The sequence below is a fragment of the Schistocerca piceifrons genome, chromosome 6 (genome assembly GCF_021461385.2).
Source record: "Schistocerca piceifrons isolate TAMUIC-IGC-003096 chromosome 6, iqSchPice1.1, whole genome shotgun sequence".
In the NCBI taxonomy this organism is placed as follows: Eukaryota; Metazoa; Arthropoda; class Insecta; order Orthoptera; family Acrididae; genus Schistocerca; species Schistocerca piceifrons.
Genome location: NC_060143.1, coordinates 346325992 through 346348875, shown reverse-complemented (window position 1 = coordinate 346348875; position 22884 = coordinate 346325992). Strand labels below are relative to the sequence as shown.

Below are 22884 nucleotides of genomic sequence, written 5' to 3'. Positions count from 1 at the left end.
AGTAGTTCTAAGTTCTAGGGGACTGATGACCTCACAAGTTAAGTCCCATAGTGCTCAGAGCCATTTCAACCATTTTTGTTCTTGCTGGCTCGCTTGTATCGCCGATGCAAGACTTTGGTGGGTAGACCTTGTGGCTGTTGGTTCTGTGGACCTGCCTGCCGCTACATAATAGAGTGTTACTGCGGCCTCCACTGCTATGAGTTGGCTTACTGCCTTGTTAGCGGCTTATGGCGTAATTTTTCTGGTGTCTAATTGACGTGTACTTAATATTTGTAAAGGGCTTTTGAGGGCAGCGTAGCTTTCAGGGTGTGTTGTGGAAGGGCTTGCTCATTTTATAGATTGGTTTAAATACACTACTCATCATCATCATCACCATCATTTAAGACTGATTATGCCTTTCAGCGTTCAGTCTGGAGCATAGTCCCCCTTATAAAATTCCTCCATGATCCCCTATTCAGTGCTAACATTGGTGCCTCTTCTGATGTTAAGCCTATTACTTCAAAATCATTCTTAACCGAATCCAGGTACCTTCTCCTTGGTATGCCCCGACTCCTCCTAGCCTCTACTGCTGAACCATGAGTCTCTTGGGTAACCTTGCTTCTCCCATGCGTGTAACATGAACCCACCATCTAAGCCTGTTCGCCCTGTCTGCTACATCTATAGAGTTCATTCCCAGTTTTTCTTTGATTTTCTCATTGTGGACACCCTCCTGTCATTGTTCCCATCTACTAGTATCTGCAATCATCCTACCTACTTTCATGTCCGTAACCTCAACCTTATTGATAAGGTAACCTGAATCCACACAGCTTTCGCTCCCATACAACAAAATTGGTCGAAAGACTGAACGGTGCACAGATAACTTAGTCTTGGTACTGACTTCCTTCTTGCAGAAGAGAGTAGATCGTAGCTGAGTGCTCACTGCATTAGCTTTGCTACACCTCGCTTCCACTTCTTTCACTATGTTGCCATCCTGTGAGAATATGCATCCTAAGTATTTGAAACTGTCCACCTGTTCTAACTTTGTTCTTCCTACTTGGCACTCAATCCGTTTCTATCTCTTTCCCACTGACATTACTTTTGTTTTGGAGATGCTAATCTTCATACCATAGTCGTTACATTTCTGATCTAGCTCTGAAATATTACTTTGCAAACTTTCAATCGAATCTGCCATCACAACTAAGTCATCCGCATATGCGAGACTGCTTACTTTGTGTTCACCTATCTTAATCTCACCCAGCAAGCCTATTGTTTTCAACATATGATCCATAAATAATATGAACAACAGTGGAGACAGGTTGCAGCCTTGTCTTACCCCTGAAACTACTCTGAACCATGGACTCAATTTACCGTCAACTCTAACTGCTGCCTGACTATCTATGTAAAGACCTTTAATTGCTTGCAAAAGTTTGCCTCCTATTCCATAATCACAGAGAACAGACAATAACTTCCTCTTAGGAACCCGGTCATACGCCTTTTCTAGATCTATATAACATAGATACAATTCCCTGTTCCACTCGTAACACTTCTCCATTATTTGCCGTAAGCTAAAGATCTGGTCCTGACAACCTCTAAGAGGCCTAAACCCACACTGATTTTCATCCAATTTGTCCTCAACTAATACTCGCACTTTCCTTTCAACAATACCTGAGAAGATTTCACCCACAACGCTGATCAAAAAGATACCTCTGTAGTTGTTACAATCTTTTCTGTTTCCATTTTTAAGGTTGGTGTGATTACTGCTTTCGTCCAGTCTGATGGAACCTGTCCCGAATTCCACGCCATTTCAATTATCCTGCGTAGCCATTTAAGACCTGACATTCCACTGTATTTGATGAGTTCCGACTTAATTTCATCCACCCTAGCCGCTTTATTGCACTGCAACCTATTGACCATTTTCTCCACTTCCTCAAATGTGATCCTACTTCCATCATCATTCCTGTCCCATTGTACATCGAAATCTGAAACATTACTGATCGTATTTTCACCTACATGGAGCAACTCTTCAAAATATTCCCTCCATCTGTCCAAAGCATCAACAGGATTCACCAGCAGTTTTCCTGACCTGTCCAAAATACTTGTCATTTCCTTCTTACCTCCCTTTCGAAGACTGCTAATTACACTCCAGAATGTTTTTCCAGCAGCTTGACCCAAGGTCTCCAACCTGTTTCGAAAGTCTTCCCAAGATTTCTTCTTGGATGCTGTAATTATCTGTTTGGCTTTGTTTCTTTCTTCAACATAACTTTCTCTGTCTACCTGAGATCTAGTATGTAGCCATTTTTGATATGCCTTCTTTTTCCTTTTACAGGCTGCCTTGACTGTCTCATTGCACCAAGCTGTTTGCTTCATCCTACCTTTACACACTACTGTTCCCAAGACATTCTTTGGCCACTTCTAGTACCGTGTCCCTGTACCTTGTCCATTCCTTTTCCAGTGACTGCAGTTGACTACATTCAACTAACTGGTACGTTTCTGAGGTCACTGTTATATACTTGTGTCTGATTTCCTTATCCTGAAGTTTCTCCACTCTTATCCTCCTACACAAGGACCTGACCTCCTGCACTTTCGGCCTCACAATCCCAATTTCACTGCAGATTAAATAGTGATCAGTGTCATCAAAGAATCCCCTGAATACACGTGTGTCCTTCACAGCCTTCCTGAATTCCTGATCTGTTGTTATATAGTCAATGACAGATCTGGTTCCCCTGCCTTCCCAAGTATACCGGTGAATGTTCTTATGTTTAAAAAAGGAGTTTGTGATTACTAAGCCCATACTGGCACAGAAATCCAAGAGTTGTTTCCTGTTCCTGTTCGCCTCCATATCCTCTCCAAATTTACCCATAACCTTTTCATAACCTTCTGTTTGATTTCCAATCCTGGCATTAAAATCACCCATGAGCAGAACCCTGTCCTTGTCCTTTGCTCTGACAACTACATCACTGAGTGCGTCATAAAAACTATCCATCTTATCTTGGTCTGTCCCTTCACAATGCGAATATACGAGGTGCGGCTAGAAAAAAACCGGACTGATGCTGGAAAAAACATTTATTTACAATTATTTACAATTTCATGTTATCTCCTTCAATGTACTCTCCTCCTCGGTCTCTACACCGCTCCATACGAATTTTCCACTGTTCATAGCAATGCTGCAGATCATTTTCGGTAAGTCCATACATTACTTCCGTCGCTTTTTCTTTTACTGCTTCAACAGTCTCAAATCTAGTTCCTTTCAAAGCTGACTTGACTTTAGGGAAAAGAAAAAAGTCACAGGGGGCCAAATCAGGTGAGTAGGGTGGATGATCTAAGATGGGAATGCTGTGTTTTGCCAAAAACGTCTTCACTGACAACGCACTGTGAGCTGGGGCATTGTCTTGGTGAAGGATCCATGACTTTTTTCTCCACAAATCGTTCCGTTTTCTCCGTACTCGCTCACGTAGGGTAGCCAGGACGCTAATGTAGTAATGCTGATTCACTGTTTGTCCCTCTGGTACCCAATCAATGTGCACAATCCCTATGATGTCAAAAAAACAATCATCATTGCCTTGAATTTCGATTTTGACATTCGTGCTTTTTTTTGTCGTGGAGAACCAGGAGTTTTCCAATGCATCGATTGGCGTTTAGTTTCGGGATCGTAAGTAAAAAACCACGATTCATCGCAAGTAATAACATTTTGTAAGAAGGTGGGATCACTTTCAATGTTTTCCAGGATGTCAGAACAAATCATTCTTCAGCGTTCCTTCTGTTCAATTGTGAGACACTTTGGAACCATTTTTGAACACACTTTGTTCATGTTGAAACTTTCATGAAGAATCTGCTTAACACTTTCCTTGTCAACTCCTGTTAACTCAGACACTGCTCTGATTGTTAAACGGCGATCTTGTCGAACAAGTTTACCGATTTTTTCAATGTTTGCATCAGTTTTTGCTGACAATGGTCTGCCAGTGCGAGTGTCATCACTGGTGTCTTCGCGGCCATCTTTAAATCGTTTAAACCACTCAAACACTTGTGTTCGCGATAAACAATCATCGCCGTACACTTGTTGTAACATTACAAACGTTTCACTTGCAGATTTTCCTAGTTTGAAACAAAATTTGATTTTAACACGCTGTTCTTTCTGTACACTCAACATTTTCCGACGCACAGACAAAACGTCAACTACTTAAAACAGACGCCACGGGCAGACTGAGTGCAGGAGGCAGATGAAACTCGAGCAGTAGGCGGAGCGAGAGTCACGTGACAGGCCACGCGACTTTCAGCCTTATTGCATTCGTTTTATTGTTTCACCAGTACTAGTCCGGTTTTTTTCTAGCCACACCTCGTACTGACACAATCCTAATTTTCTTGCTAGATACTGTCAAATCTATCGTTCGTTTACATACCTTATTGCGAATACGCTGGGTTCTATTTCTTTCCTGATGAAAAGCCCTACATCCCATTGTGCTATTCCTGCTTTGACTCCTGACAGGTAGACCTTGTATTCTCCCACTTCCTCTTCTTTCTCACCCCTTACCTGAATGTCACTAACAGCTAAAACGTCCAACCCCATCTTACTTGCAGCCTCTGCCAGCTCTACCTTCTTACCAGAGTAGCCCCCATTGATATTAATAGCTCCCCATCTCGTTACCATTGGTTTGCCGAGTCGTATCTTAGGAGTCCCTGGTTTGTTAATTAGAGGTGGGACTCTGTCACCTCCAAAGGTCCGAGGCATTTTGCCCTGATTGTTGCCAGCGTCATATTTATAGTACCAGGGAAGCAGGTTGCTAGCCTTACTTGCCCCGGGTCCCATTGAGTTTTATCCCTAACGGTTGAGGGGCTAACCGGTGGATTTGGTAGTCTTTGCCGTCTGAGCACAAAGGTGGCCACGACTCGGAATATGTCCGAGATGCCCAGCCTTATTCCAAAGTAACTGGTATCCCGACTGTCAGGACCACTTACTTGGCCAGTCATACGTTGCCCGTCGTTCATGAACTAGGACATGATACCAGGAACCCACACCATGAACCACAAAATACACTACTGGCCATTAAAATTGCTACACCAAGAAGAAATGCAGATGGTAAACGGGTATTCATTGGACAAATATATTATACTAGAACTGACATCTGATTACATTTTCACGCAATTTGGGTGCTTAGATACTGAGAAGTCAGTACCCGGAACGACCACCTCTGGCCGTAATAACGGCCTTGATACGCGTGGGCATTGAGTCAAACAGAGCTTGGATGGCGTGTATAGGTACAGCCGTCCATGAAGCTTCAACACGATACCACAGTTCATCCAGAGTAGTGACTGGCGTATTGTGACGAGCCAGTTGCTCGGCCACCATTGACCAGACGTTTTCAATTGGTGAGAGATCTGGAGAATGTGCTGGCCAGTGCACCAGTCGAACATTTTCTGTATCCAGAAAGGCCCGCACAGGACCTGCAACACGCGGTCGTGCATTATCCTGCTGAAATGTAGGGTTTCGTAGGAATCCAATGAAGGGTAGAGCCTCGGGTCGTAAAACATCTGAACTATAATGTCCACTGTTCAAAGTGCCGTCAATGCGAACAAGAGGTGACCGAGACGTGTAACCAATGGCACCCCACACCATCACGTCGGGTGATCCGCGTTCACCGCGATGTCGTCAAACACGGATGCGACCATCATGATGCTGTGAACAGAACTTGGATTCATCCGAAAAAATGACGTTTTGCCATTCGTGCACCCAGGTTCGTCGTTGAGTACACCATCGCAGGCGCTCCTGTCTGTGATGCAGCGTCAAGGGTAACCGCAGCCATGGTCTCCGAGCTGATAGTCCATGCTTCTGCAAAAGTCGTTCAACTGTTCGTGCAGATGGTTGTTGTCTTGCAAACGTCCCCATCTGTTGACTCAGGGATCGAGGCGTGGCTGCACGATCCGTTACAGCCATGCGGATAAGATGCCTGTCATCTCGACTGCTAGTGATGCGAGGCCGTCGGGATCCAGCACGGCGTTCGCTGTTACCTTCCTGAACCCACCGATTCCATATTCTGCTAACAGTCATTGGATCTCGACCAATACGAGCGGCAATGTCGTGATACGATAAACCGAAATCGCGATAGGCTACAATCCGAACTTTATCATGTTCGGAAACGAGATGGTACGCATTTCTCCTCCTTACACGAGGCATCACAACAACGTTTCACCAGGCAACGCCGGTCAACTGCTGTTTGTGTATGAGAAGTTTGTTGGAAACTTTCCTCATGTCAGCACGTTGTAGGTGTCGCCACCGGCGCCAACCTTGTGTGAATGCTCTGAAAAGCTAGTCATTTGCATTTCACAGCATCTTCTTCCTGTCGGTTAAACTTCGCGTCGGTAGCACGTCATCTTCGTGGTGTAGCAATTTTAATGGACAGTAGTATATCTTATTAGTTTAAACTATTCCTACAGATACGTGTAAGAGGTTAGCTCTTTTAAAGTCTGTATTTATTATAGTCACTGCCTGTTATTAAATGTGTTATGAACTATGTTTTAGATGTCCTGGTGCACATCAGCTAAGCCCATTTTTTCAGGTATCAAGAAGGTTTCTGTTCTTTTATTATTTAAGGTACACTCGACGGTGTGGATTTTCTGCCGACGCCGCTGGCCTTCCTGTTTTCTGTTTAAGTATTCTTATTCGAGTTCAGTACTTTCAGGCACATCTTTACGTAAGTTTAATAAGGTCATTTTGGCTGTTTATTGTATGATTTGTTATTTCCGTACAAAAGCTCTTGTAATTTGACGCTGCTAGACACTGGAGAGAAATAATCAGGGACCTTTCATTAGGCTGTTTGGGTCGCACACTTCTGTTATTGAATGTCGATGATTTTTTGTGGGTCAAGTGATTTCACTGTTGTACCTTTGACATTTATATTTACTCTTCTAGCCGGCCACGGTGACCATGCGGTTCTAGGCGCTGCAGTCCGGAACCACGAGACTGCTACGGTCGCAGGTTCGAATCCTGCCTCGGGCATGGATGTGTGTGATGTCCTTAGGTTAGTTAGGTTTAAGTAGTTCTAAGTTCTAGGGGACTGATGACCTCGGATGTTAAGTCCCATAGTGCTCAGAGCCATTTACTCTTCTGGCGGAATTCATTGTGATTTCTTGTCTCTTATAGCGGAGCTGGCCGTGTTTACTTGTGCGAGGTGGGCGCCGGGAGCGAGCGATTGTGAAGTGCAGCTTGTGTTGACTCGCTGCGCTATAGCTCCGGCGGGTGTTGTAGTCAGCAGTATGTCGTTTTGATTCTAGCCTCCCTTCCTGTGTCTTGCTCAGATATCTAAGTTGATATCTTGACTTATTCCAGCCTAAACTGGTGATCGTTTAATTATTTTGAGGTGCGATCCTTATTTCAGTTAATTCGGGGGTGGGGAGTGCCCGTTCCTTTCTGAGCAATTCTGCAATTGCCCATCAGAGATCGGTTGGGTTTTAAGGAAGAAAGTTTGATGCTTACGTTGTTAAAAGGTTCATATTTTACTTATATTGTAATTGTTTTTCTATTGTTACTCGGGTTAACCGGGTAGCTTCTTGTAATTGATTGTGCTTCCTTGTCAATTATTTCATTGCCAGGATAAACTGAATTATTGATTCGAGTTCTTGCTATTGTCAGTAACTGCTCTAATGACCTTAAACAAATTGTGTTTGAATAATTATTTTATCTATTCGGGGGACTTATCCATTATTTTTTTAAAGGCGTTTTACTCGCCGCTTAGTAAAACCATTGAGCACTTTAACTAGTGTTAAACTAGAATTTTTCTTAAATCTATTTGCTAGCTTATCTTCATGTTGTCTGAAAGTTTTATATGTGTAACTACATTGCCTTGCACCGAGTTTTATTCATTGTGTTTACTGATTGTGTAAGTAGGCTGTTTAGGTTTTTATATTGGCAACGTTACGTAGCGCTCTGTATGAAAATCACTGGCTGTGCTGTGTGCAGTCTGTGGCTAGTTTGCATTGTTGTCCGCCATTGTAGCGTTGGGCAGTTGGCTGTTAACAGCGCGTAGCGTTGAGCAGTTGGAGGTGAGCCCCCAGCAGTGGTGGATGTGGGGAGAGAAATGGCGGAGTTTTGAAATTTGTAAGACTGGATGTCACGAACTGCTATATATATTATGATTTTTCAACACTATTAAGATCCAGTCAATAAGAAATTTATGATCTACTTCCAAGAAAACGAGGGCACATAAATCGAAATTTCCCTTCACAGGAATTGCATAAATAATTTTTTTACGATTTGGTAACTTATCTGCTAGTGTAAGTTCTCGTGATGCATCACTCTAGTGTTAAGATGTGACATAGGTATTAGACATGGTCATTTTTAGTGTAATATTTTTTCTGCTTGAGCTTTGTCATGTTTAGGTATAAGTTCTTTCATTTGCTGCTGCTGTTTGCCAGGCATAGTGTTACTGAATTTGACTTTGTATTACTCTGTTAAGCCTGTTTTACTACTGATTTATTTTTATTGTTTGCTGCACATTGCCTTATATTAGTTGTAATATTGCAATTGCTCTGCTAATTTATTTTAGTGCTGCTTGCTTTGCCAATTGGAATTTTTTTGTCATTGCTGTTTGTGTCAATTTGTTATGTGCTGCTGCATTGCCTCGTCCCTTGGTATATATATATCTGAGCTCAGTAGATTTAAGTTAGCTTAAGAGGGAGTAGACTATATAAGAAACTAACTATAATGAATTGGAAGAAATGCATTGAGAAGCTATAAGAAAATGGTTTGGCAAAAAAAAAGTACTGTACAGTGGAGAAAAATTATTTTTGAAAGAGGATGTGAACAAAATACAGAAAGCATGTTTGGATAGGACTTTTTGGAAATAATGAAGAACGAAGGAAGATCTCCAAGAAGTAAAGAAAGTTTTGTCTGCAAAATACTGCAGTAAAACAAACCCTGTCCTTTCCTTGTGTAAACTCACTATGTGTTTGTGTACTCTTGTGTATTTGTCTTTTTCCTGTCTTTATGTGTTTAGCTAATAAGATTTATGTTGTAGAATTTTTCTGATAATATGTTATTTTCTTTGTAAAGATGTTTAGACATTATTTATTCTGTTCTGTTTTAATGCTCGTGTGTGAAGTTGATGTTTCAAAAGTTATTCTGATCTTTTATGTATGTACTCATGTCATAATTCCTGTAACACTGATGTATATGTTTATTTCTATTCTTTTCTAAAGCCTGTGTTACTACAAATGTTATCTGTATTGTTATGTTCTTTAATGATGTATTTTGTACCTTTGTAATTGTATTCTTATGTTGTAAAATTGTAATTGACACCAGTTCATCATATTATTAACTTGTAAGTTCCATTTCACTGCATACGTTTCTGTTGGTCATAGTATATGGACAATATGTGAGAAGTAGGGACTGTTAGTGTTTGCACGTGTGTTAATAATTCAGCAAGGGACTGGATAACAGCATTGCTGGTACTAAGGACAATTCCAAAAACTTCGTGAGTGCACAAGTGGTGATTATGGACTTGCTATATTGTCCGCAAGACTCTTCGATGGTGATTGTGCACCTGCACAATCGCAGCAGATGGCTGCTGGCCATCTCTACAAGGACTACAGTGAGTCTGCATCTTTGATGACCCACCAGTACCATTATTTCTACAAAGACTGCAGTGGGTCTGCACCTCTGGTGGCCCACTAATACCGTAATCTCTACTAGGACTACAGTGGGTCTACTCTGTGATGACCTACCTACCAATATTCTTCAAAACGTCGACTGACTCTGAGGTGGGTTTGCTCTGTTGTGGCCCATTACCTGTCTGCGTCTCGAGAGTCAGCACTGTCTTTCCGTTGGAAGGACAACACTACTTCTTCAAGACTGCATGGAAATCCACTACCTCTGTGTGCATTTTCTTTTACTGTTCAGACTTTGAGAAAAATACTGCTATTTTACTGTGATGAACGATCAGGACTGTCTTTATGGACTGTGAGAAAATTTGATCTTTTGACCAACATTGCATCAATAAGTGTGTGCATTTGATATCTTTGTTATTGTAATTATGAAAAATTTTATCAAATCTTTATTGGCCACTGCCCAAAACAATTTGTAAATTTTTTTGTGGGGAGCATGGGGGCTATGTAAGTAGGCTGTTTAGGTTTTTATATTGGCAACGTTACGTAGCGCTCAATATGAAAATCACTGGCTGTGCTGTGTGCAGTCTGTGGCTAGTTTGCATTGTTGTCTGCCATTGTAGCGTTGGGCAGTTGGCTGTTAACAGCGCGTAGCGTTGAGCAGTTGGAGGTGAGCCGCCAGCAGTGGTTGGTTTGGTTGGTTTTTTTGGGGGAAGAGACCAAACACCGAGGTCATCGGTCTCATCGGATTAGGGAAGGACAGGGAAGGAAGTCGGCCGTGCCCTTTCAGAGGAACCATCCCAGCATTTGCCTGGAGCGATTTAGGGAAATCACGGAAAACCTAAATTAGGATGGCCGGACGCGGGATTGAACCGTCGTCCTCCCGAATGCGAGTCCAGTGTGCCACCTCGCTCGGTCCAGCAGTGGTGGATGTGGGGAGAGAGATGGCGGAGTTTTGAAATTTGTAAGACTGGATGTCATGAACTGCTATATATATTATGACTATTAAGGTAAATACATTGTTTGTACTCTATTAAAATCTTTCATTTGCTAACTATGCCGATCAGTAGTTAGTGCCTTCCGTAGTTTGAATCTTTTATTTAGCTGGCAGCAGTGGCGCTCGCTGTATTGCAGTAGTTCGAGTAACGAAGATTTTTGTGAGGTAAGTGATTTGTGAAAGGTATAGGTTGATGTTAGTCAGGGCCATTCTTTTGTAGGGATTATTGAAAGTCAGATTGCGTTGCGCTAAAAAATATTGTGTGTCAGTTTAAGCACAGTCTTGTATAATTTTTCTAAGGGGACGTTTCAATTGTTCAAATACTGCTACTTTACCTTGAAGCAAGCTTGCAGATATGTGTGAATAAGTTGTCCTGTCAGATTGTTAACATTCTAGTAATTGATAATAAATGCAGTTATCGTTGTTGGAGAAATGGATGATATGTAATTGGGGCCCAGCCCTTTCACCCTTACCCAGTTTCCTTCTGGTTCTGTATCCTAGGGCAGTCCAAGTAGGTAGTAAATTGATGGCATATGTAATGAGATTCATGTGCCTCTATGGGTAGCAAGTTTATAATCCAATACAATTCTTTCTAACATTCAGAGGGATATTTCGAGCTGGCCGGAGTGGCCGAGCGGTTCTAGGCGCTACAGTCTGGAACCGCGCGACCGCTACGGTCGCAGGTTCGAATCCTGCCTCGGGCGTGCATGTGTGTGATGTCCTTAGGTTAGTTAGGTTTAAGTAGTTCTAAGACTAGGGGACTTATGACCTCAGATGTTAAGTCCGTTAGCGCTCAGAGCCATTTGAATATTTCGATGGTTCAGCAGAAGCCTTACATGCAACCGTCTGTTAATGGGCAGCTGATAGGTCTTGTCAGAATATATTACTGTACTGCAGGTGCCAAGTGCGGTGAAACCTACTGGTGCCTGGTGTGGAGTTTTCCAACACAGCAAAGCCGTTATAAATCGTGTGGAGTGCAAGTCCATACTGCACAATGGGACTGTGATGCATAAGAGAGTGACATTTTATCGTGTTTGATTATGGTATTCATTCATGGAGTGTGATTCAGTCATTGTATACAATCATATGTTTTTTCTGTGTGTGATGTTTTCCTCTGTGTGTATAATAGGTACCTCTGTGTAGTTGTGTTGTCTGTTAGTATTGGTTGGGTATTCGGTGGAGGCTGATTCTGGAAGAGTGTATTTTTAATTATACAGTGTGATTCTGAGCTCACACTTGTAAAGTAATATTTGTCTCTCAATTGGTGCCCACTTTTAATGTCACCTCAACCGAGTAAAATTATACACTACCGTTTGTGGAAATTGCAACACCAAGAAGGAAACGCATGAATTCAATTTATTTGGTACCAGAGGTTAGGTACATGAGAAGTAACAAATGATTACCATTCCAAATCTGTACATGTCCTTTGAGCCCTACTATTCAGTATGCCGTGTGGCCACCGCGCGCTGCAATTAGAGCTGCTATACGCCGTTGCATTGAATCAATAAGGTTCTGAATACGTTCCTGAGGGATTTCCCTTCACTCAGTTTGTATCCGAGCCCACAAATCCGTGACACCAGCTACTGGCGAACCGTGGCGCACCAGGTGCCGACCAACCACATCCCAGACATGTTCGATGGGCGACATGTCTGGCGAATGTGCAGGCCAGGGAAGCAATGGTACCCGTCGCTCTTCGAAGAAGTTCCTCGCAATATCTAGCCGGGCATTGTCCTGTTGAAATGTGGCCTGTGGACATGGCTGAAGCAGGGGCATTACCTCAGGCTCCACAACCTCCGTCAGTTGCTGTTCAAAGTGCCCGCAATACGCACGAGGCGGGATCGGTTGTTATAACCAATGGCGCCTCAAACCATCTGATCTGGTGTTTGTCCGCTAAGCCGCTCCACAATGCAGCCCTCCAGGTTGCGATCACCACGGTACTGCCGGACACGTATGCGACCATCATTGTAGGACGCGTTGAAGCGGGACTCATCCGAAAATATTACATGTTGCCACTCAGCACCCCAGGGACGGTGTTCACATGTCGATTGCAGTAGGAGGAGCTTGTGGTTTCTGGACAATGAAAGCCGACGTAATGGCATGCGTGCAACCAGTCCAACCTGTAGCAGACAGCGACGAACCGTCGATGCAGACAAGATCACACCTGTTGCAGTACTCTAGCAACGAACCAACACTGGATGACGTTGTACGGTCCGTAAGAGCCACACGGGCAAGATGACGGTCATCCCGTGCTGTGGTCATGTTCCGTGGTCCAGTTCCCGTTCGTCGCTGCGTACGACCCTTCCTCTATCCACTGCTTCCACACACGCTTCACTGTCGTAGCAGTATGCCCTGTGCGAGTCGAAATGTCACGGTATGACAACCCCGTTTCCCGGATACCGATCATTCTGTCCCGTTCGAACTTGCTCACACGCCGATATGGCTGCCTTTGACGTCGAGGAGGCATACTGGCACTCACTGTATTGTTTCCACCTTGTGTGACAGCTCTGCACCGACTACACTAGGCGCAACTCCAACCATCTCGGACCGACACGAGAGGGCTCTGCTCGGCCTACGTGTACCCCATCTCGCTGCAAAAAGTATCACCTATTGCTTGCACACCTGTCGCCACTTCCATCAAGTGTGGAGCTATTCGGGTAATTCCTTTTCGGTGTTGCACTTTTCACAAACGGCAGTTAATTTTAGGAATATTTGGATCTGTTTAGAAATAGTTATTATTATTATTATTATTTTGCTGCCTACTTTATGTAAGAAGTACTCCTGGGCAGGATACTGTTTATTCACATTTTCGCTGTAGAGGAGATTCCCGTTGGCTACATGTTCCCGTGTTATAATACCCTACTGGCCATTAAAATTGCTACACGAAGAAGAAATGCAGATGATAAACGGGTATTCATTGGACAAATATATTATACTAGAACTGACATCTGATTAAATTTTCACGCAATTTGGGTGCATAGATCCTGAGAAATCAGTACCCAGAACACCACCTCTGGCCGTAATAACGGCCTTGTTACGCCTGGGCATTGAGTCAAACAGAGCTTGGATGGCGTGTATAGGTACAGCCGTCCATGAAGCTTCAACACGATACCACAGTTCATCCAGAGTAGTGACTGGCGTATTGTGACGAGCCAGTTGCTCGGCCACCATTGACCAGACGTTTTCAATTGGTGAGAGATCTGGAGAATGTGCTGGCCAGTGCACCAGTCGAACATTTTCTGTATCCAGAAAGGCCCGCACAGGACCTGCAACACGCGGTCGTGCATTATCCTGCTGAAATGTAGGGTTTCGTAGGAATCCAATGAAGGGTAGAGCCACGGGTCGTAATACATCTGAAATGTAACGTCCACTGTCCAAATTGTCGTCAATGCGAACAAGAGATGATCGAGACGTGTAACCAATGGCACCCCATACCATCACGCCGGGTGATACGCCCGTACGGCGAAGACGAATACACGCTTCCAATGTGCGTTCACCGCGATGTCGCAAAACACGGATGCGACCATCATGATGATTCATCTGAAAAAACGACGTTTTGCCATTCGTGCACCCAGGTTCGTCGTTGAGTACACCATCGTAGGCGCTCCTGTCTGTGATGCAGTGTCAAGGGTAACCGCAGCCATGGTCTCCGAGCTGATAGTCCATGCTGCTGCAAACGTCGTCGAACCGTTCGTGCAGATGGTTGTTGTCTTTCAAACGTCCCCATCTGTTGACTCAGGGATCGAGACATGGCTGCACGATCCGTTACAGCCATGCGGATAAGATGCCTGTCATCTCGACTGCTAGTGATACGAGGCCGATGGGATGCAGCACGGGGCTCCGTATTACCCACCTGAACCGACCGATTCCATATTCTGCTAACAGACACTGGATCTCGTCCAACGCGAGCAACAATATCGCGATACGATAAACCGAAAGCGCGATAAGCTACAATCTGACTTTGATCAAAGTGGGAAACGTGATGGTGCGCATTTCTCCTCCTTACACGAGGCATCACAACAACGTTTCACCAGGCAACGCCGGTAAACTGCTGTTTGTGTATGAGAAATCGGTTGGAAACTTTCCTCATGTCAGCACGTTGTAGGTGTCGCCACCAGCGCCAACCTTGCGTAAATGCTCTGAAAAGCTAATCATTTGCATATCACAGCATCTTCTTCCTGTCGGTTAAATTTCGCGTCTGTAGCAAGTCATCTTCGTATTGTAGCAATTTTAGTGGCCAGTAGTGTATATGGTGATACTTGTACAACCCCCACACCAAGTTACACTCCACTCAGTTCCTGCACTGCGACTGGCACCAGAGAGTGGCTGTACTTTGAGCTGCCATTGTGCCCGTAGCCTAACTAGTAGCTCGGTTCAAAATTATGTTTGCTTTCCTTTGTCATGGTGCAGTTATGGCCGCTAGGGACATGACAGGCACTGCGTGTTTAGACAAGAAATAATTGGCCTATGAGATGTCCATTCGAGGATGGACCCCTACAAGTACGGTGACCGAGGTTTCCAAAAGCTTTGACAGGTGATAAGGAAGCTGTTTGCAGTTCATACGTTGGTTGTGTATATGTGTAAGTAAGAACACTGAAAATATCTAGTGGGCTCTCATGGATGCCAGACTTAACAGCTACTTAAATTTGGTCGTAGAAGAGTTATTCGTTGTGACTTTCACGTACAAGGTGCGACAATTAAGTAATGAGACTGATGTGAAAATAATGTTGCTTACCGTTTTAGTAGAGTATAATGTTTTTCCTCCAAAGTAGTTCCCTTCTGATTGCACACACATTTTCCAGCGCTTCTGCTATTGATGATAACATTTCTGGAACTCATCTTCTGTAATATCCTCCAAGAACCTCGTCACAGCTTTTTGGACATCTTGTGTTGTTTGACTCTTGGAAATAGAAAAAAAGTCGCACGGAGCGATATCTGGTGAAAAAGAGGGATGTGGTAGTACTGAAATTTGTTTGAGGTTAAAAATTGCTGTACTGACAGAGCAGTATGGGATGGCGCATTATCGTGATGCAGAATCCAATTATCAGCAATGTTGGCACGGACAAAAAGCACTCTTTTACAAAGTCTTTTTAAAATTTCTTTGTCGTAATATTGGTTAACTGTTTGTGCAGGAGGCACCCATTTTTTATGAACAATTCCCTTGGAATCAAGGAAGCACACAAGCATGCATTTCACTTTTGACTTTGACATGGGAGCTTTTTTGGTCTGGGTGATCCCTTTGAGCACCTTTGCGAACTTTGGCGTTTTGTTTCTCGATCACCAGTGATAACACAGCTCAACAATTTTGGACTGGTTTCCTTTTACTCTAACAGATCGGCTGCTACACTTTTTCATGTTTCTCACTGTTGTTGTATGAGATTTTTGGGGACCATTTTTGCACAAATCTTTCTCATACCAAGATTTTCAGTTACTATTAGACGAACCGTTTGTCGATTGATGTTCAGTTCTTCTGCAATCATTTTCACGGATAATCTTCGATCAGATCGTACGAGTTCACACACCCTGGCCAAGTTGACATCCGTCCGTGAGGTTGTTGGACGTTCACTGCGGTCTTCATCTTCAACATTCGTTCTGCCTTCACTAAACATTTTATGCCAATGAAAAACTTGAGCTCTTGACATAACCTACTCTCCAAAAACCTTCTGAAGCTTACCGTAAGTTGTCATTGCGTTTTCGCCCAATGTAACGCAAAAATAAATGGCATACCGTTGCGCAGTATTATGTGGTTCCATTTCCGTGTCGAGAGACACAAACATGTGTTAACTTATTACAGCACAACTCACGACTGAGCAGTTGCATCGATGTGCCGCTTGGACTAGAAGCAGCTTATAGACCAAGGTCAAAGATATTGTGTCTATGCAAGCCTGCAGGGTTGCCACATCTTACAAAGAAAATCAATCTCATTACTTTATTGTCGCACCTCGTATGCCTTGTTTCGTAAAGCATTAGAGTGTGGGGCAGACCCAAAACGAATCCATGCAACAAGTTAATGACCATTCATCTGGAAGAATTTGTATGTAATCCGGGGTTTTGGTGGGAAGCCTTATGATTAGAAATATTTAACGTTCTCATATCGCCAACTACCGTCGATGAAAAGTTTATCAGTGAAGCAGATTCGACGCAAATACCTATGTGTTGAGTGCCTTAACGACTTCGGCTACAGAGACCTCTGTCTATAGTTCTGCAACACTTCGCGTGTGTGTACGTGGGCGCGCTCGCGTGTTTGTGTGTGTGTTTTAAGAACGGGCATCCAACAGTACAACAAATCCCTGTGGAAATATTTCCCATTTAGAACAACTCGATGGGGCTTTTGTTACTAACAGAAAATATTAGCTAGAACACCTCTATTTGGCTATTATTACTGAAAGAGTCAGAGACAGAAGCAAAACTTCGACAAGGTTCGGTCGTATTTTGTTCTAAGAATTGGTTACCACGAGCGCTCGGTCAGAAAATTTTAATTCCTTTCTCTTGCGATCAGCATGTGCGGTACCATTCCATTCGCTGTTAATTATGGAGCGAGGTGGGGAGGTAAGCTTTGTTTCTTCATCGGCACTCTCAAAATAGCCCTCAAAGCGTAAATATCGCATCTAATGGGATTAGGAATCGATGTGGTAGGCTTAAGCGGCCATACGTGATCATTTGTATCCAACATCTAAGACTGCCGTGTCAACCGAACTTCTTCACCTGTCTTGTGAAATTTGCAGATTGTAACAGGGTATCCAGATCTGAGCTGAGGGCAACTCATTAGTCATCGTAGGGGAAGAGACGAAAGACACAAAGCTCGATCTCTTACAAATACTTTGAAGACTTTGTACCAAGTGTAACAAAATTTCTAAAAAAAGGTTTACCTCTGAATGCCATACTATCAATTGACAAAGTTGCAGCTGGCCGCGGTGGCCGAGAGGCTCTAGGTGCTTCAGTTCGGAACCGCACTGCTGCTACGGTCGCAGGTTCGAATCCTGCCTCGGGCATTGATGTGTGTGGTGTCCTTAGGTTAGTTAGGTTAGAGTAGTTGTAAGTCTAGGGGACAGATGAACTCAGATGTTAAGTCCCATATTGCTTAAAGCCATCTGAACCATTTTTTTTGACAATGTTCCGTATAGAAGACCTGGTCACTGGCGTCAGTAGTGTGAAACTTCTATCTCCCGTCGTAATACCACTGCTGCAGCAAATGAACCAATTCTAGAAAATATTAACTGCGTGTATAAGGAACAGCTACTGAATAAGGGTACTTAATAAGAGAGGGAAAATCATATGACAATATTTCTGAAATTTATATATTTTAAAGACGTCATTTATATGATTGTGTCTACGTAGGATCATGATGCGGAATCAACAATCGAAGTCCTGGAGAAGTCTGTTGCGAGCTGTTTGCGAACAACACAGATGCACATTGAATAAAGAAACTGGTGTCAATGACGACACTTTGGAGTTTGTTGAAGCATTTGCAAACATTCCAGGATGTTCAGAAATCGGTGTTAATGAAATAAATCACTGGCTGTGAAACGTTAAGGACGCTGACGGAGGATGAAAATATCATCGTTTGATCGTCTTCAGAGAATGATGATAGTGATGATGAATTAGCTGATGAAGATAGAGCTCAATCTGAAGACATTATTACATATATATGGGCAGCAACCCAGTTGGGCAAATCAGTGGTTAACTTGGAACGCCAGGAGAAAAGATTTAGGGCGAAATAACACTGGTAAAACGCCTGCGTGATAGTGCTGCACATAAACGACATACGAATCTCCCTAAAAGAATGAAAACAAAAATAAACTCATTGATTATTTCATTGTATAAAACTCACTCTTTTTTCAGTAATGTTCGTAATTTGTGTGAAAAATAACATAGTCTTTATGTATTTACGTGAGAATAAATATAACGTGTATGTTTATGGCATTTAAACAATGTCACTCTAATTTTCTTTTTCTGGTTTTCCGAGTTTTACAGGTAATCAACATGTTCCACGTGGTCCAGATAATGGAGATTCCGATGTAATCTGAAAGATGGTGAGTATCTGGACCACTGGTTACCTTACTCTTCCCACTTAGTGAAAGGAAGAGAGAGCATTCTGGTCACTTTGTCAGTTTCAGCTTATGGATGCCTCCAGAATATAGGGGGCTCTTTCTTCAATTTTGTAGCGGAGAAACCTATTACTCCTTCCCATTTGAATATTATAGTTATTATCTTCAGTTCGGATACTGACTCGATATAGCTCTCCACGCTGGTCTATCCTGTGCAAATCTCTTCATCTTTCAGTAGCTTCTGCAAACTACATCCATTTGAACGTCATTCTACTGAAGGAAATAGTATCGAGGTAGCTGACAGATATATGCTACATAAATTAATAAGAGGCGATTCCCCCTGCTACACAAAACAGAGCAAAACGCTGTTGCAGAAGGAACGAAAAAAGCACGCCACATTTAAAAGAATACAAAATCCCTCAGATCGGCAAAGTATTACAGAAGCTCGAAATATAGCGCAAACTTCAGTGCGAGATGCCTTTAATAGTTTCCATAACGAAACTCTGTCTCGAAATCTGGAAGAAAACCCAAAGAGATTCTAACCAGTGGCGAGACGCAGTCAATAACTTCACTGCGTGGTCACAATGGTGATGTCACCGATGTCAGTGCCACCGAAGAAGGCGAAGTATATCTCCCAGAATTCGAATCTAACCAAATGTGAACATGAGTAACTTAGAAGTAGATACCCTCGGTCTAGCGAAGCAGCTTAAATCACCTAAGAAAGGCACGGTGTCGGGTCTATATTGTGCACAGTCAGGTTCCTTTCAGAGTATGCTGATACAATAGCCACATTCTTAGCAATCACATACAATCGCTCGCTCTTCGAAAGATTTGTACCCAAAGACTGGAAAGTTGCACAGTTCACACCAATATCCAAGAAAAGAAATAGGAGTAAGTCGCTGAATTACGGACCCACATCACTAACGTCGATTTACAGTAGAATTTTGGAACACGTACTTCGTTGGAACATTATGAATTTCCTCGAAGAAAATGATTTATTGACAAATAGGCAGCATGGATTTAGAAAATGTCGTGCTTGTGAAACACAACTAGCCCTTTATTCTCACGAGGTAGTAAGTGGTATCGACAGGGGATGTCAAATTAGTTCCATATTTTTAGGAAGCTTCTTTTAATCAAATTGCATGCCTGTGGAGTATCGTCTCCAGTTGTGCGACTTGATTCGTGATTTCCCGTAGGAAAGGGCACATTTCGTAGTAACTGACTGAAAGCCATCGAGTAAAACAGAAGTAATATCTTCCTCAAGGAAGTGTTACAGGCTCTCTGCTGTCCCTGATTACATAAACGACAAAGGAGGCAATCTGAGTACCCCACTACCGCAGTCCACTTCACCCCTCCGCCGCCCCACACCGTACCACTCTTTCAGGGTTATTGTGCGGTTCGGCCTCGGTGCGTCAGACCACTCGGCTAACCGGGCGAGCAAGACTGCGATTTGCTGCCAGAACACTTTGTAAGTGCAAGAGCTCTACTAAAGAGACTGCTTACATCACGGTTGCCCACTCTCTTCTGGAATACTGCTGTGCTGTGTGGGATCTGCATCAGATGGGACTGACGGTACTCGAAAAAGTTCAGGGAAGGACAACTCGTTTTGTATTTTCACAAAACAGGTGAGATACTACGACGGACATGATACTTGAATTGGGGTAGCAATCATTAAAACGAAGGCGGTACGATATTCTCATGACATTTCAATCACCAACTTTCTCCTCCGATTGCGAAAATATTCTGTTGGCGCTCACTTATATACAGAGACATGATCATCACAATAAAATAAGAGAAATCAGGGCTCGCACAGAAAGATTTAAGTGCTCGTTTCTCCCGCGCGACGTTCGAGAGCGGAACAGTAGAGCAATAGCTTGAAGGCGGTTCGATTAACCTTCTGCCAGGCATTCAATTGTGAAAAGCAGAGTAATCATGTCGATGTAGATGGTATTCATTCCTAGATCTCCCTCTACAAATTTTACCCACCACTCTTCCCTCCACTTCAAACTGACTAATCCTTGTTGTATTATCAACCAATCTCTTCATTAGTCTAAGTTGTACCATTTTTTTTTCCCACTTCCATTCAGTATCACCTCATCAGTTACTCCATCTACTCATCTAACCATCAGCATTTTTCTGTAGCATCACATGCAAACGTTTCTGTTCTCTTCTCGTCGGAATTGCTTACCGTCAACGTTTCACTTTCGTAGGTTTCACTCCGGATATACACCTTCGTAAATGACATACAGTTACATTAGCTGTTAACAAATACCTCTTTTTCACAAATGCTTTTCTTGTTACAGCCAGTCTATATCATCTCTATTTCGGCTATCATCAGTTATTTTGCTGCCCAGACAGAAACATTAATCTACTAATGTTAATGTCTCATTTCTTTAATTCCATTAGCATCACTTTTTTTTAATTAGGCTACATTTCCATTACGCATGTTTTACTTTTGTAGTGTTCATCTTACATCCTCTTTTTCAATACACTTTCCATTCCGTTCAACTGCGCTTCCAAGGCCTTTGCTGTCCTTTGTAAACCGCAATTTTTTATTTCTTCTTCCTGAAGTTTATTTCGCTTACTAAATTTCTACTCGGTTCCCTTCACTGATTACTCAGGTTGCAGACTGAATAACATCGGGTAGAGGCTACAACCTTGTATGGTTTCTGTAAAAGCTACATAAAACCTTTTGTTCCGTATATTTTATCACTGCTGCCTTGAAGATTTCAAAGAGTGTATTCCAGTCAACATTTTCGAAAGATTTCTCTAAATTTTCAAAAGCTATTAATGGACGTTTGTCTTTCTTTAACATATGTTCTTAGACAAGTCGTAAGATCAGTACTGCATCATATGTTCTTACTTTTCTGCAGAACACGAACTGATCTTCCCTGAGGTCGATTTCTATCAGTTTTTCCATTACTCTGTAAATAATTTGTATCTTTGATTTGATGGAATTACATTTTCCTGGAGACATTTGAGTCTCAGCTTTATGTTCGATAAGGATAAAAGCTGAAGTAATAATTAAAATTTGTCTGGGACTTGAACCCAGGTCTCTTCCTTACGAGGAAGATGTGCTAAGCACTACGCCACTGTGGCATTGTAACTGAGACCCCTGCACGGACTACCCTGGCCAAAAGACCTCCCTAACACAAACCTCAGTTGATACCTTCAGCTCATTTTCCCATTTCAAGAATGGGAAAACGGGGTGAGGGCGTGAAGTGAAGTTTGTGTCATGGAGGGCATTGGAGTAGGGTCTGTGCAGAAGTGTAAGGCACAACGCCACAAGCAAGAGACGCAGGTTGAAGACCCCGCCGTGACTCAAATTTTTACTCTTTACTTCTGGTTCTATCCTTAATTCGTATCAGTATTTTGCATCCATCATTTATGAAATCTATATTTCAATAATATTCACATCTGTCAGCACCTGATTTCTTTGGAACTGAAATTATTCAGTTCATGAAATAAGAGGACGTCTGAATTCGCATAACGTAACAAATAATTTGTGGTAACTGCTTGTTGTTGGCAACATTACTTCCATTAGGAATGCGGCTGTAACTGTAACCGTACGGCGCGGGCGCCGCATTAGCTGGCCGTGTTGTATTAAGCAGAGGTGACCCGCATACGGGCGGCCGCTGGATCCCATTAGCAGGCCGGTAATGGGCAATACACAGCTGATGCATGGCGCCTGATAATTAACGCGCGGCTGGCTCTGGACCACGCAAGTGTTCCGCAACCACACTAGAGCAACACTGCCACTCACTGGGAGATTTGTTTTATTTCTTATCGTCTTTCACCATCTGAGACGTTTGCACGCACTGATAGGAGTTCAGACCAGTTTCCCCTCATTTCATCTCGCATATGTCTACATTGTGTTGTTATTGGTACAAATGAAACGGGAGACTATAGGACAATGAAACAAACAAATAATCCTAAGTCCCCGATACGACGTACGAGGAGCGTTCAGTAACTAATGCTACACATTTTTCTCGCAGTGAGTTTCGGTTGATTAAATGTGAAATTTGTTGTGGGACCTCGTGAAATATTCCTGATTCAGCCCCTATAGTTTCACGAAGTAGATTCTGTAGGAATCAACATGGATTCGGCCGGCCGGAGTGGCCGTGCGGTTCTGGGCGCTACAGTCTGGAACCGAGCGACCGCTATGGTCGCAGGTTCGAATCCTGCCTCGGGCATGGATGTGTGTGGTGTCCATAGGATAGTTAGGTTTAATTAGTTCTAAGTTCTAGGTGACTGATGACCTCAGAAGTC

The 22884-nt window shown here is 43.0% G+C and overlaps 1 protein-coding gene across 1 annotated transcript in view; it reads right to left on the bottom strand.

The window, feature by feature from the left end:
- The window catches only part of LOC124803316 (transcriptional regulatory protein AlgP-like), a 133886-nt gene extending 111588 nt beyond the window's left edge, over positions 1-22298 (bottom strand). Inside the window, exon 1 of the mRNA XM_047264499.1 lies at positions 22151-22298. Within this exon, the coding sequence (XP_047120455.1) occupies positions 22151-22298 (148 nt within the window). The remainder of the gene's footprint in view (positions 1-22150) is intronic.
- Positions 22299-22884: the final 586 nt, after the last annotated feature.